This window comes from Tamandua tetradactyla, chromosome 20 (assembly GCF_023851605.1).
Source record: "Tamandua tetradactyla isolate mTamTet1 chromosome 20, mTamTet1.pri, whole genome shotgun sequence".
In the NCBI taxonomy this organism is placed as follows: domain Eukaryota; kingdom Metazoa; phylum Chordata; class Mammalia; order Pilosa; family Myrmecophagidae; genus Tamandua; species Tamandua tetradactyla.
In genome coordinates this window covers 32,000,575-32,016,642 of record NC_135346.1, presented here as the reverse complement: position 1 = coordinate 32,016,642, position 16,068 = coordinate 32,000,575, and the positions used below count along the sequence as shown (strand labels likewise).

The window sequence follows — 16,068 nt, the reverse complement described above, 5'->3', positions numbered from 1 at the left end:
TAAGACTGAACAGAAATTATATTGGTCTGGAAGAAGTATCTCTGGTCTCCTTCAAAGTAAATTCTGTGGGCCACACAAGTTGTATCTTAATCTGACCATCTCAAGCATTTTGTTTAACCATTTTTGTGGAACAGAGTAACAGACACATTATATAGTTTATTTCTTCCTCACTTTGGGAGAAAAATATCTATTACTTTAGGAACTGATGGTGATTTTAGATGATCGTGGCTATATTCTTTTTTTACATTCTCACATACAGAATTAAACGTTGGCAGCCCTATGCTAACTCTTTAATTTCATTTTTTTTTTTTACATAATATCATTGCTCCATGAGCTGTAAGGTGTGGTCTAGAGTGTTTCCAATTGCCACAGTTAAAAGAAAGTCAGTGGCACATATTGCACCTTGTGAGTATGCAGCTTTCTGAGCTCATTCTGATTTGTTACAGAAAGAAAAAATCCTGATGTTGGAGGAGAAAATAACAATCCTGCAGCAGGAGAATGAGGACCTCCATGTCCGAGGCCAGAAACAGATGGTCATGTCAAGGTAGCTATCCCCCTGCCTCCTTTCCTCCCATCCCCACGCTTTTGTGCTAAAAAGGGAATGGATTGGCCGGTGGACCCAGAGCCCATCTGGGGAAAGTGACTCCTCTTTCCTTGGGAGTCAAGAATCCCAGGGAAGCTTGCCCAGAAGCCCAAGTCTCACCGTCGTAGGTCATGTCTGTCCATTCTCATCCCTTGGCCCTTGTCCAGGACCCAGCCTGGCTGTGTGGGCTCTGCAGGAGAGCCCAGTGCAGAGAAGGAGAGACAGGAAGCTTACAACTCTCAAGGCCCATGTAGAGTGAATCAGTTCCAAGGCCTTGCTAAATGAGAGCTGTTACTGTGTGTCAGACACAATTTATTGAATACTTTACATATTACATCATCTGATCCTCATAATTACCCTAATAATGCCATTATTATTACTCCCATTTTACAAATGAGGAAACTGAAATTTGGTGGGAATAAATAACTAGTACAAAGTTACCCAGCGAAGAGATGGAGCAGAGATTTGAATGCAGAGCTGTCAACCCGTGAGGCCCACAGTCCTTGGTCAATAGATCCAACTGCCTCCCTCTCGCATGGAGACAAATGGCAGGGCAGTGGGAACCCTGCAAGAGGCAGGGACGACTTGGGAGGGGTCGGGCTTGTCCTAGCAGTAGCTGCAGGCCCCAGTGGGGCATTTCCAATAGGCGCCCCCAGACTCAGTCTGTCTTCTACAGGCAGCTCTCAGAGGACCTGCTTCTCGCCCATGAAGCCCTGGAGAAGGAGTCCCAGCTGCGGCGCCAGCTCCAGCAGGAAAAGGAGGAGCTGCTCTATCGGGTCCTTGGGGCCGATGCCTCTCCAGCCTTCCCTCTGGCCTCCATCACCCCCACCGAGGTCTCCTTTCTAGCCACGTAGGCTGCGGCCCTGGACTGCCATGATGCTGTGGTCATAGCTCTCACGAGGACTTTCCAGAGAAGGCAGTGGGAGTCTTTCCGTTCCTTTCCCAGAAAGGAACGTGGGTAGAAGTGAAAGGGGGAGCCAGAGTCATGTGCCCTGTGAGCTCTGGAGGCTTGGGCTGCCTGGAACCACCCACTGGGCTTTGGAGGCCCCAAGAAGCATCTACCTTCCCTTGAATTAGCCCAGGAATCAAGCCCAGGGAACTGTCCAAATCTGGAGAGTTCTAAGGCTTTTCCCAAAGAGTGGGCTGTGCCTCTTCAGCCATCTGACAAAGAGAAGACAACCACCTGGTCCTAGCTTGTCAGCTTGCTGCCCACTCACTGACTTGTCAGCATCTGCCTGGGTGTTCTTCCTTTTATCCTGGCCTTCGCTTGGCCTCAGTTTACCCCTCCTGTAAAATGGGTGGTAGAATTGGGCAAATGACTGTTGAGTCTCTAAGGTTTCTTATTCTAGGGTTATCTGAAGATCAGATTAAGGGTTGGGAAGAGGCAGGCCCTGTGAGTTAAACAGGAAGGGTGAGTATCTGGGAGGAAGTGACAGGAGGCCCTTAGGCTGGCAGTGCCATGGACCCAGCCCAGCCAAGGCGGGGGCTGGAGTGAGTATCCCCGAATGCCACTTCTGGTCCCAGAGTCTGGTCAGACCAGGGGTTGTGGATTGAGCTGTGGATTGGTTGTGGTTCTTCCATTACCAGGCAAGGCTCATCCCCTCAGCCCTCCTGGTCCCTCAGCTTCGGTGCCATCCAGCCAGTGGGGGCCACTTGGGGGGCTCTCAGCACACTCAGTGGGTCAGAGCTGGACCTCATCACTCAGAAGACGAGGAAACTGAGGTGGGAAGGACATCACTGAGCAGAGCCAGGATTGTCATCCCAGGTCTCATCCTCCTTTCTTTTACACCTACTCTCTAGCCTTAGCTCCTTCTTCTACCACTCCTGATCCCAGGCCCAAGCTCCTAAAACAGGGCAGCTGGAATAACTGACCTCAGCAGGCCTGGCAAACCCTGCAGCTTTGGGTCAGCTGCAGCTATGTCTCCCCAGTAACAGTAAGCCCTCCCTTGCTTAGAGCATTTAAATCAAAGTACTTTCACTTAGCTCCCACCCCCATCCTCATAAGATCCTTGAAGCAGGGATATCCTTCTTTAACAGCAGAGCAAATTGAGAGCACAGGAGGTAAAGGGTTTTGCCTGAGGTCAAGCCCTGGGCCAGCAAGTAGGAAAAGTCAATCCATACTTTTCCACTGGTTCTATGTTGGCAGAGCTGAGGTTTCCTCCCTTGCTCCTTTCTGCCTTCTCCACTCCCCTGGACACTGCCTTTATCCATTTCTAGGTCTAGAAGTTCAGATGTGACTGTGTTTTTCCATTTCCCAAGCTGAGCAGGGAAATGCTGAGCTGCTTATCCAGCCATGATCAGGCACATTATCCAGGAGCCTTGGAGACAGCTCTGGAGAGAGGTACATATGCACTTCTTCATGCAACTTTTACCAAACCATTTCCATGATACTCTAGTCTATCTAGACAATAATAGACACAACTAAGAAAAGATTCCAGTGCCCATGGGAGACTCTGGGTTCAATCAACTTGAACAAAGCTGCAAACCGCAAGACTTCTCAGAACCTTTAAAAGGCTAATGTGCGTTACAAGTTTCCAAGGAGGAGATAGTATACACGGCATTTCCCAAATTTCTTTGACCAAGTTTCTTACCTCCACCCTCCAGGAGCACTTCAGGCTGCAGAATGCACTTTAGAAAGCATTGTTTTAATTAAGAGGGGCAGGGCTGGAGAAAGGGGCAAGTTGTAGGGAGTGGGGCTTCCCTCATGCAGTCTGGTGGATGTGAGGAGATAAACCATCGTCATACCCCATGCTGGGGCAGACATGCTATGGAAACTAAAAAGAACACACTGTGTCTTATCTGCCTGGTCTCTGCGTTTTTCTGGGAGAGAAAGGAGATGTGTCTTTGTGAGGACCTCAGCCAGCAGCAGGGGCCTTTAAAGAATAACCCCTGGGAGCCTGCATGGGCCAGAGCACCTTCCCCAGGTACTCGAGCCCAACTGACCCTGGCTTAGCTCTGCCGCAGCCTCAGAGGTGGGGCCTGGCCTTAGGGTGCAAGTTGGCCTCTGGTTCCCCTAGACCAGGGCTCATAAGGAGGCTGAGAAGTAAAAACAGAGTGATAGGCATTAGAAAATACCAAGGATGCATATGAAGGTGGCTTCTGCTCTGGGGGGTGGGGATGGGAGGCTCACCTTGGCATAAAAAACCCGCCAGTCTGAGGTCCACAGAGGTGCCTTGTTTCTGTCCATTGCTCCACACCCAGATTCCAGGAAAGGAGCTAGGAAGAGGCAGGGGAGACCCAAGGGCTTTGGATCACATGGATAGGGGTGGTGGCGGCACCTGTGCTCTGAAGGTTGGTGGCCAGGCAGGTGTAGATGTCAGCGTCGCTGGCCCAGGTCTCTTCCACATAGAGGGTGCTCGCTGCCTCCTGCTGGACTGGCCCTCCCCATGTCCCATGTCAGCCGCTCGCTGGTGTCGGGGGCTCGTCCCAACTGCAGGGGATGAAAAAATAACCGCCCATCACCTGGCCCAGGTGCCATCTCTGACTTGGGCACTAGGGGTCAGGTAAGAGGGCACCACTTATCCTTCAGCATATGGGAAAGGGGAAGTGACTTTGCATGAGAGCACCTTAGAGGCCAGGTTCTTTATGGAAAACTTTAAGATTCTCAAGTCCCTAGATGGAAGCTGGAGTCTCCTCCCCTACTCCAGGAGTGTTCCAACAGCAACTTAACCCAAAGCAGCACCTCCCAGCAGGCTTTGTGGTACACTGGTTCTGTTGGGATAATCGTAGGTATTGCTCCTTTCCCTCCAAAAAGTGGGGGCAACAAGGTGGCAATTCCATTATCAAAAATAGGAGACACTGATTAAGCAAAGGTAAATTGGTGAGACTTAGACCACGGAGTCTACCACACATGCGTATGCATTTTGAATCTCCAGCAAGGATAGTGATTATAAGAGGTGGTGCTGTTCTGGGAACACATTTTTTCTGTGGGAAAGTCCAAGGAACACGTTGTGGAAATGCCAGCAGAGAAAAGCCAGTGTGTCCCACCCATCTGTGTGATCCTTCCTTCTTCTTGGGCCTCAGTTTCCCCTTCTAACAAGTGGGAGAATGGTCCCCCACCCGTTCTAACTCCTAAAGCCTCTACGGCTCATCTTCATCAAGGCCCCAGCCCTTAGCCACTACAAGGGATACAGAGAGGAACTCAAGGAATTCACAGTGTACTGGTGCAAAGGGGAGCCAGAGAGCTTGAAATGAAGGGGGGAACAGAAAATATTGGCTGGGTTCCACTGGCCTCCCTTCCTGGGCTGCTGGAAATGGTGATCTTATCAATAGATGATAGACTTGCACAGCATCTCATTTTCACCCATACTATGCATTTCCTAAGACACCTTTGTCTGGGCAATAGTCTGGGTCTTTCCACCCCAACTCTTTTGCCCTCTGATCTACAAAAAGTCAGCTCTCCTGCTCAGACATCTTCAGTGGCTCCCAGGAATCTGGAGAATGATACTTGGATTCCTTCATCCTCACGGCATCCCCAGGCTCAGTAGGTGGTATTGGGGGTGGGGGCGGGGGTAGTCTCTGTCTCCTGTGTGCGACCTGTTCACCCTTGCTCCTGCTGAGATCTTCCTGGAATGCCTTCTGCTCCCCTAAATCCCACCCTCCAAGGCTCAATTCAAATTCCAACTCACCAGGAAGCCCTTGGAAGAATTCCTAGAGCCCTCAGTTTTGGTACCATACATCTCCAGATGTTTGAGGTTTACAGGGTAAGTTCTATGAGAGGAAAGAACACCACCATTCTCCACAACACCTACGGGAGGGCTGAGTCAACAGTGGCCAATGCACTGGGTCCATCTCCTGTCACCCCCTTTCTCCGCCATCCGTAAGACCTGAATAATTGCTCATGCCCCATGTTTGTGTGGTTGAGACCAGTCTGATCTTAACTTGAGTGTCACCACAGATGTGACTCCCTGGCCACTCTTACGTAGACCTGGGACAGTGTCCTCTTTATTCTCTCTGTGGCATTTAGACATACATAGCAATTTAGAGAATATCATTTCCCACTTCCTCCTCCCTCAGATTGTGGGCTTGCAGAGAGAAAAACCATATCTCTCTTGGACTCATCATTATAGCCTCAGTACATAGTACTAGGTCAGGCATAGGGTGGATGCTCAATAATTGGACTAAATTAATAAAGGAAAAAATTATACGTTTTTTTTATACATGGGCAGGCACCAGGAATCGAACCCAGGTGTCCAGCAGGGCAGGCAAGAACTCTGCCACTGAGCCACCATTGCCCACCCGACATTCTTATAGATAACCTGAGAAGTAGCTCTACTTGACAAATGAGAAAATCGAGACCCAGAGAAGGGAAGTGATTTGCCCCAGGTTACTCAGACAGGCAATGTCACAGTTGGGATTATTATCCAGGTTCATCAGAGTCCTGGGCTAGCAGTGGTTCCACTTTGCCCTGATTGGTCTTAGCCTTCATCCTAATTCCTCTCTCCCCTCACACCATCCTTTCCCCCACCCCACCCCCCAGCCTCTTCTGCTTACCTTTTGGGCTGGATATTCCCAACTAAAGTGCACAGCAATCTCTGGTTCACCCAGAACTGTGCAGATCACACTGAAATTCTCCCCAAGTCGAACTGATGTTGCTGAAGATTGGATGGTGGGGTTGGGAGAGGAAGATGGATCTACCATAGATAACAAGGAAGAGAAAATGGGGACAAACATGTTGAATTGACTATTAGAATGGTTGAATTGATGGCAGATGGATGAATGGAATGAATGAGTGGACTGGTTAAAATGCCTCAGATGCATAGGAGGCAAACCTTCATCAAACTCTTTCCAGGTACTTTTTGTTTTACTCTCAACTGCATTACTTTATTTTTTTTTAATATTTTTATTGAGAAATATTCACACACAGTCCAACCATATTATACAATCAGTGGCTCACAATATCATCACACAGTTGTGTATTCTTCACCATGATCAATTTTAGAATATTTGTATTATTCCAGAAAAAGAAAAAGAAAAAAGAACTCATACATCCCACACCCCTTACCCCTCCCTCTCATTGACCCACAGTATTACAGTCTACCCAAATTTTACTCTTTATCTCCCCCATTATTTATTTTTTTAATTCTTATTTTTTTACTCATCTGTCCAAACCCTGGATAAAAGGAGCATCAGACACAAGGTTTACACAATCACACAGTCACACTGTAAAAGCTATCTAGGTATATAGTCTTCTTCAACAATCAAGGCTACTGAAACACAGCTCAACAGCTTCAGGTACTTCCCTCCAGCCACTCCAATACACCATAAACTAAAAAGGTATGTCTATATAATGCATAAGAATAACCTCCAGGATAACCTCTTGACTCTGTTTGAAATCTCTTAGCCACTGAGACTTTATTTTGTCTCACTTCTCTCTTTGCCATTTTAGTCAAGAAGTTTTACTCATTCCCATGAAGCTGGGAATTTTACAGGACAGATCCCAGAGTTTATCATGGGCTACCATACCATCATCTCCAATTTTTCCTTCTAGCTGCTCCAGAATTTAGGAGGCTAGAAGGAATAAATATCTTTTTATCATCACAATTGATTTCTTTTTGTGAAAAATGACATATTCAAAAAAACAATAAATTTCAAAACATAGCACAACAGTTGGCTGTAGAACAGATTTCAGTTTGGTATGGGTTAAAGTTCTACAATTTTAGGTTTTTACTTCTAGCTGCTCTAAAATACTGGAGACTAAAAGAAATATCAACTTCATGATTCAGCAATCATATTTGTTTGTTAAACCTACCTTCTCTGAATAACTCCACCATCACCTTTGATCTTTCTATCCCACTCCTTAGGGGTATTTGGGCTATGCCCATTCCAACATTTTCACATTGGAAGTGGCTGTCAGTAATATGGGGTACGGAGATGGAAATAGCTGATCTTCTGTAGAGGCTAGGCCCTCTATTCAGGACTTATCTGGTCCAGGGACCCATCTGGAGGTTGCAAGTTTCTGGAAAGTTACCCTAGTGCATGGAACCTTTGTAGATTCTTATATATTGCCCTAGGTGTTCTTTCCAGGTATTTTTAATAAGACAATCTCAGGTCAGGCTTTTGAGTGCACAATGATGCAGTAAGCTGGAATTATCTGTCGATTAGCTCTTTAGAGCAATGCTGGCCAGTAGAACTTTCCATGATCTGTTTTTGTGTTGTCCAATATGGTAACCACTAGGCAGATATGGCTATTAAGAATTTGAGATGCGGCTAGTGTGAGGAACTGAATTTAAAATTTTAATTTTAATTGCTACATCTGTTTATTTACTTCTGCGTTGGATGGAGCTGCTCCAGAGTTAGACAAATACTATAGTTCTTAACCCAGGCTGCACATTAGAATCATTTGAGGTGCTTTTAAAAAATCACCCGTCTCTGAGTCCCACCCTCAAACTAATTAAATCAGAAGCTGGTATGAAGGCGGGGGTTGGTATCAGTAGCTTTCAGAGCTCTGTAGGTGATCCTAACATTCAGGCAGAGTTGGAAGGTGCTAAGCTAATGGTTCTCAAACCTGGCTGAAGATTTAAATCACCTTAGGACTCTCCAGCATTGCAGACTTCCCAGCTCCATCCAGGCTTCATGGGACATGATTCCATGGAGCAGAGCTCAGGCCTCTGTGTTTTCAAAGGCTCCCAGGCAATTCTGATAACCAAGGGACTCTAGATTGGCTAATTATTACTGTTATGGGTGGATCTGGGTAAGGGAGACACTGCTGAGTCTAGAAAGTCATTATTTCCTCAATTGGACAAAGTCGGACTCGGTGACAACTCAATTCTCTGTGGAACCAGCCAGACTCCCAGAATGTCACAAGAGGATCTTGGGAACCACCAGTCCAAACCCCTCATTTTACAGATGGGACTAAAGGGAAAGACTTAAGAGTCCTGTCTAGAGGACTTTCCTGCAGAGGTTCTTGGAAACCCTGACTCCGGTGCACCTGTGAAGAAGTTGACTATTTCCCTGGCAGACCTCGCCCTCTGCGCATGCCCCGTCCTGTCAGTGCCGGGCTCAGCGCTGTACTGCCAGTGTGGGCACTGGTGGAGTTCCCCAGTAGCAGCTGACTGTGCTGACAGAAGTGCTTGGTTCTGAAAGACAGTGGGGCAGGGCGGGAGCCAAGCAAGAGAACAAGATGGCCTAAGACACCAAGGGACAGCATTTGGGCTTCTCAGCCATTCTCTTTGTCTGCCTTCACCCCCCGTAGACTTTCCCAGTAGAGCTGTTAGGATTTGTGATGGCCCCGCCCACAATTTCTAATTGGCTCATCGGACACCCCTGGCCTCACGCATAACTTCTAATTGGCCTGCCCACTCCCCATTGACCCCACCCACCCATGGGACAGGTATCCCCCAAGCTCCTTTGCACTCTTTGGACCCTTCCTCATGCCCCTTTGTTCAGGCCAGTAAATGCCCTCTAACCACCTCCACCTGCCCACAGAGTCAGAGTCCCAGGAAACCCCATGTTAGGAGGCTGAATTGAGCGAGGGTAGACAAATCTTCCAATCCTAGCTTTATATCCCAGCATCTGCCTGACCTTCTTTTGGATTGGTGTGGGCAATGCTGGTGAGGTCTGCTGTGCCTTTATTTGGGCTTCCCTCTGATGGTGACCCTTCTGCTGGGGTGTCTCCCGTTTGCCATCCAAGTATGGTTAGGTTGGACAGTCAGCCTCTCGCTCTCCCATTGCCACCTTTTTCTCCCTACAGGCACTAGTTGCTCTCCCCTAGAATTGAGAAACCTCAGGATTGTGGGAAGGCTTTTCTCCCATTCTGGTAAACCATTGATGGGTCTATAAGCTCTTCCTGTTTCCTTTAGGTGCCTGTAGTTATAGATCACATGTCCAGTGTGGGTTCTGAGTCACTTTAATCCCTGTTAAAAAATGTAGTCAGTGTGCTTGTGACCTGCTGGCCAACATCCTCCAACCCACCCCTGAGCCCACTTAGCAGACTTTCCTGGAGGATCCTCCACCTCCCACCTCAGGCACTCTCCCCCCTCCTCCAGGTACACAGGCACCCTCCAGGGGACCACCTTCCCCCAGCAGCGCAGCTCCAGGGCATCCCCAGCCCACAGGCTCAGAGAGTCCCCACCTTCTGGAATTGGCCCCTCCCTGATACGTAGACCAGGCTGGAGTTGGGCGGGGGGCTTAGGGCTGCAGATGCTGCAGCTTCCACGGGGGTTTCCATCTGCAGGGACTTCGGGCTCTTGGTCTGATTTGAACTTTCTCTGGCTGGGAGATCTGGAGGGCTTCACTGCTCCAGGGATCGTTGCTCTGAGGCCCTTCTTTTTCTGAGCCTTTAGAGTTTTACCACGATCCTGGAATTCAGCTGAGAGAAGACAGGTCTGGGATTATCAGCCTTTACCATTCATTTTTCACCTGGAATTCTGTCTTTTCCTCAACCAGCAGTTTTGGCAGAACCTCAGCATTCTGTCACCTTTTTTTTTTTTTTGATTACTACTACACAAGTGATTCTCATTCATGAGAGAAAAATTATAAAATTCAAACAAACCAAAAAATGATTAAAGTTACCCCAAATTTCACATCCAGAGATAACCACTATTAAAATTTCAAAACATATTCTGCTAAGGCTTTTACTATACAAATATTTTAAATCAGTATTTTGTTAAAAAATAAAATGGAGCAATTCAATATGTATTTTTATAACCTATACTTTTCACTTAGTGACGTGTTGTGATGGTTTTTCCAGGTCAGTACATACATGCGCACCAACATTTTCAATGACTTGCAAAGTATTTCTTGGTAGGAACGTATCATGATTTCTTCATTGTTTGGCATTTGGATTGTTTCACACTGTTAACTAAAATAAACAGTTCTGCAATCAGTATCTTGTGCATGCACCGTTAAACAGATTGCTTCCTTAGAATGAATTCCTCAGAAGTAGAGTTGCTGGTGGACTACGGAAGGAAACTTACACAATTCTCATCCAAGCTGCCATCATGATTTCACAACCTTCTAGAGCATGCTCCAAGCAGGTTATTTGACCTAAGCTTAGATAGATCTAGTGATGGGAGCTCACTACTTAACCCTATCATTAGCTCCCATTTATTGAGTCTACAGGTTCTCTGAAGTACTAGCACTTTATCGACATTTTCTTACTTCATTCCCTTACTGACTATGAAGTATTTTCAAGTCTTATGGGATAAGGAACTTGAGGATCATAAAGGTTATCTTTCCCAAGATACTGTGCCAAGGAGTAGGCGAGCCATAACTCAGCCAGGTTTGCCTGACTCTAAGGCCCATGGTGATTCCACTAGTAGCTCCTCTCAGTGCAGAATAGCTGTGACTGCTAGCGCTTTTACCCATTGATCTTAATTTTCTTCCTGGTGGAAGAAGGAGCAGTGGTTGGTTCATATGTCTCCCTGCCACCCCAGCCCCAAATCTTCTGTTAACACAGAGGAGGTGGCACAGTTTGTACTGAGTCCTAAGGCTCTTTCTCTCCTTCACAATAGTTCCCAGACACATCCATTTCTCTTGATCCCCACTGACTCCAAGCCCTGATTAGATCACATCTGGACTATTACAGTAGCTTCCAACTAGTCTTTAATCTATTTCACACACACATCACTTACATCATCTTAAAATGTTGGACATCCGGGGGAAGATGGCAGAGCACGGTAGGCTGGATTCATCTCTGCTGCATAGGACAAGATAGGGAATGGGGAAAAAATGATGGGACTGCAGGAGTTGACTGATAGAAGGGGGTCTTCGGTATTTCATAGGGAGGAGAGAGGTGGAGGGATTGGGGCAGGGAGAGCAGGGTGGGTCTGGTCAGCTGTGATCCCCACCGGGGATGGGTGGCAGTGTGTAGGGAAGTGTGAATCCAAAGTAACTGACCATCCCTCCACTCCAGCCTGTCCCAGCTGCTGGCTGGGGAAACCTCTCCATGAAGCCTTGAAGCTGGCAGCACCCATGGGGAGCCCAGAGGTGAGTTGTCCACCACAAAATGCCACACCCCTGAGCACTGGGAGCAGTTGCCCAGCTGGGCACCACGAGTAGATGGGAGGTCCCACTGGGTGCAGTGAATGGGAGATCTGCCAGACACCGGGCACTGTGATCAGCCGCTCCCCTAGGCACTGTGATCAACTCCCTTGTCCCACGCGCCAGGATCAGCCCCCACCCCACCCCCACCCCCACCACACACGCCATCTTCCCAGCTGGCCGCTGCAGTCGGGGAAGTGAGGGCTTGAGGGGAGGTATCTCAGGAGCGCCACCTGCTGGGAAGCAGCAGTAAGTGCAGGATGGCAAACTTCCTATTTGCCTAGCTTTTTTACTTTTTTAAAAACATATATTTTCTATATTTAAATTATTATTATTTATATATTTAATATGTTTATATTTGTATTGATTTTTAATTTTTTATTATTTTTTAAATTTTCCCTCCCTTCTGTGGGTACCAGTTTGAAATCATTCCCAATATATCTCGGAGTGTCCCTGACATTGGGGCCCACTATTGCTGAAGTTTTTTTCTATGTTTTTTGGGGGGGATTCATGGGCCAGGAATCAGGCCTAGGTCTCCCACATGGCAAGTGAGCATTCTGCCACTGAACTACCCATGCACTCCTGCCTAACTTTTAATAGACCCTCAGGTAGAATTGTATCTCCTACATGAGATTCAGGCCTTGATTTGGTGGGGAATTACTGACAATCCAAGTGAAAAAGGGACCTTGAACACAAAACCAAATAAATACAAAACTTTAGATAAGTGAAGGAAACCACCTTAGAAAATAACCTTATTAAGATAATCAAATGTCCTGAACATAACAGAAAAATCACAAAGCACATGAAGATCCAGGAGAGATGGCCCAGCCAAATGACCAAATCAAAACACCAGAGAGGAGACAGAATATGGAACAACTACTTAAAGATATTTATAAAGAAATAAAGAATATCAGCAAGACACTAGAAGAGCTTAAAGGAGGATTCAAAAGATTAAATAGAAAAATGGCATATCTCACAGAATGAAAGATATAGTAGACCAAACTAGAAATATACTACAGACTCATGATAGCAGATTTAAAGAAACAAAAGGAAAAATAAGTGAGCTAGGAGACAGAACAATTGAACTAGAAGACACAAAAGAACAAATGACAAGAAAGATTGAAAAAATGGAACTGGATCTTAGGGAAATGATATACAACAAAAGACACAGAATCATTGGTGTCTCAGAAAGGGAAGAGAAAAATAAAGTGTTGGGAAGGTTAATTGAAGATATAATTGGGGGAAACTTCCCAACCCTTATAAAAGACATAAATATGCAAATCAAAGAGGCCAAATGAACCCCCAATAGAATAAATCCAAATAGGCCTACTCCAAGACAGATACTAATCAAACTGTCAAATGTTGAAGAGAAACAGAAAGTCCTGAAAGCAGTAAGAGAAAAGCAATCTACTACATACAAGCAAAATCACGTAAGACTGAGTTCAGACTACTCAACAGGCACCATGGAGGCAAGAAGGCAAGGGTATGATATATTTAGGATGTTGAACAAGTAAGATTTCCAGCAAAGAATTCTTTATCCAGCCAAGTTATCCTTAAAATTGAGGGAGAGACTAAAAATTTCAAAGACAACCAAAGTCTGAGAGAACTAGCCAACAAGAGACCTGCCCTATAAGAAATACTAAAGGGAAGACTGTTGGTTGGGGGAAAAAAAGACAGGACAGGGTATTCTCCAGTAAGGGCAATTTAAAGAATAAAAAGGGAGAGAGGGAAAAGAATTTATAGATCTGAAAAATGAAAACTGTAAAGGATAAGATGGTAGAGTCAAGAACTGTTTTTACAGTAATAAATTTGAATTTTAACAGACTGAACTCACCAATTAAAAGATACAGATTTGCAAAATGGATTAAAATATATAATCCATCTATATGCTGTTTACAAGAGACACATCTTAGACCCAAGGATAAAAGTAGATTGAAAGTGGAAGGATGTTAAAAGATGTTCCATGCAAGCTCTAAACAAAATAAATGAGGGGTAGCTATACTAATATCAGATAAAATAGACTTTAAATGTAAAGACATCATAAGAGACAAAGAAGAACACTACATACTAATAAGAGAAAATAATCACAAATGTTTATGCTTCCAATCAAGGAGTTCCAAAGTACAAGAGACTAAATTGGCAAAACTGAAGGGAGCTATAGATGCTTCAACAATAATAACAGGATATGTCAATACACCACTCTCCACTATAGATAGAACAACCAGACATTGATAGAGAACATAAACAATATGATAAATGAATTAGACCTAATAGACATATATAGACTATTACACCCCAAAACACCAGGATACACATTCTTCTCTAGTGTACGTGGAACATTCTTCAGAATAGATCATATGCTGAGAAACAAAGTAAGTTTTTATAAATTTAATAAGATTAAAATTATCCAAAGTAGAATGAGCTGAGACTCAGCATCAAGGGCTTGAAAAAACCTTCTCGACCAAAAGGGGGAAGAGTGAAATGAGACAAAGTGTCAATGGCTGAGAGATTCCAAACAGAGTCCAGAAGTTATCCTGGAGGTTATTCTTACGCATTAAGTAGATATCACCTTGTTAGTCAAGGTGTAATGGAGAGGCTGGAGGGAACTGCTTGAAAATGTAGAGCTGTGTTCCAGTAGCCATGTTTCTTGAAGATGACTGTATAATGAAGTAGCTTTCACAAAGTGACTGTGTGATTGTGAAAACCTTGTGTCTGATGCTCCTTTTATCTACCTTGTCAACAGACAAGTAGAACATATGGAATAAAAATAAATAATGGGGGAACAAATGTTAAAATAAATTTAGTTTGAAATACTAGTGATCGATGAAAGGGAGGGGTAAGGGGTATGGTATGTATAATTTTTTTTCTGTTTTCTTTTTATTTCTTTTTCTGAATAGATGCAAATGATCATGATGATGAATATGCAACTATGTGATGATAATTGTGAATTACTGATTATATATGTAGAACAGAATGATCAAAAGTTAAGAATGTTTGTGTTTGTTTGGTGTTTTTTGGTATTTAAAAAAATTTTTTGAAAAGAATATTTAAGAATTTCAAAAATAAAAAAAATAATAAAATTATCTAAAGTAGTTTCTCTGACAACAACCGAATGATGCTGGAAACTAATAATTACCAAAGAACCAGAGCTTTCATAAATATATGGAGATTAAATGACACACTCAAATAATCAGTGGGACAAAGAAGGAATTCCTAGAGAAATCAGTAAATATCTGGAGACAAATGATAATAAGAATACAACATATCAGTACCTATGGGATGTGGCAAAGGCATGCTGAAAGGGAAATTTATTGCCCTAAATGCCTATATTAAGAAACAAGAATGAGCAAAAATCGAGACTTAACTGCTCACCTGGAGAAATTAGACAAAGAACAACAAACTAATCCCAAAGCAAATAAAAGAGGAGAAATAACAAAGATTAAGCCAGAAATAAGTGGACTAGAGAATAAAAAAACAATAGAACGAATCAACAAAACCAAAAGTTGTTCTTTGAGAAAATCAATAAAATTGATGGACCCCTAACTAGACTGACAAAGAAAAAAAGAGAGAGGATGCAAATAAGCCAAATCAGAAATGAGAGTGGGGGTCGTTACCACGGATCTGAAGAAATTTTTTTTTAAATCAAAAGAGAATGTTATGAACAATTATATGCTAACAAATTAGACAATTTATGAACAAATTCTTAGAAACACACAAACAACCTATACTGACCTGAGAAAAATAGAGGATCTTAACAAATCAAATACAAGTAAAAAGATTCAATCAGCCATTAAAAATCTACGCTCAAAACATCAGCAGCATGAGCTAACACAGAAGGCTGGAAAGATACTCCAAGAAGGTAGGTGAGCAATTCCAGAGAAGGGGTAGTGACCTGGGCCAGCAGTAGAAATGTGAACTTTAGAGCCAGTTGTGCCGGGCTTTGGATCTTTGCTCTACCATAAACCAGTTGTGTGACTTTGGCCAAGGCATTTTATACCCCCGAGACTCATTTTCTTCATTTACAAAGAGAACAGAGACACCTGCCTTGCAGAACTCTTATGGTATTTTTGGGTATTAAATGAGATAAGGTACAGAAAGCACTTAGCATGATGCCTGACATATAATAGATACTCAACAGTTGACAGCTGTCATCATGAATAATGTAGTAGTTCCCTATTGCAGCTGTAACAAATTACTACAAATTTAGTAGCTGAAAACCACACACATTTATTATCTTACAGTTCTGAAGTTTCAGAAGCATGAAATGGGTCTCACAGGGGTAAAATCAAGGTATCAACAGGGCTGCATTCTCTCCAGAGGCTCTAGGGGAGAGTTCATTTCCTTGTCTTGTCCAACTGCTAAAGGTCCTTCATATTCCTTGGCTCACAGCCCCATTTCTCCACCTTCAATTCTTTCTCACACTGATTTCTCTGATTCTCTTTTCTTATTCCAACTTCTACTTTGAATGACCCTTGTGATAATCCAGGATAATCTCCCTATGT

At 44.3% G+C, this 16,068-nt stretch overlaps 1 protein-coding gene across 1 annotated transcript in view; it reads left to right on the top strand.

Annotated features, from left to right (window-relative positions):
• Nucleotides 1–2,134, top strand: part of CCDC69 (coiled-coil domain containing 69) — a 31,318-nt gene extending 29,184 nt beyond the window's left edge. The window contains exons 8-9 of the mRNA XM_077137441.1: nucleotides 447–544; nucleotides 1,260–2,134. Of these exons, the coding sequence (XP_076993556.1) occupies nucleotides 447–544; nucleotides 1,260–1,437 (276 nt within the window). The 3' untranslated portion in view covers nucleotides 1,438–2,134. The remainder of the gene's footprint in view (nucleotides 1–446; nucleotides 545–1,259) is intronic.
• Nucleotides 2,135–16,068: the final 13,934 nt, after the last annotated feature.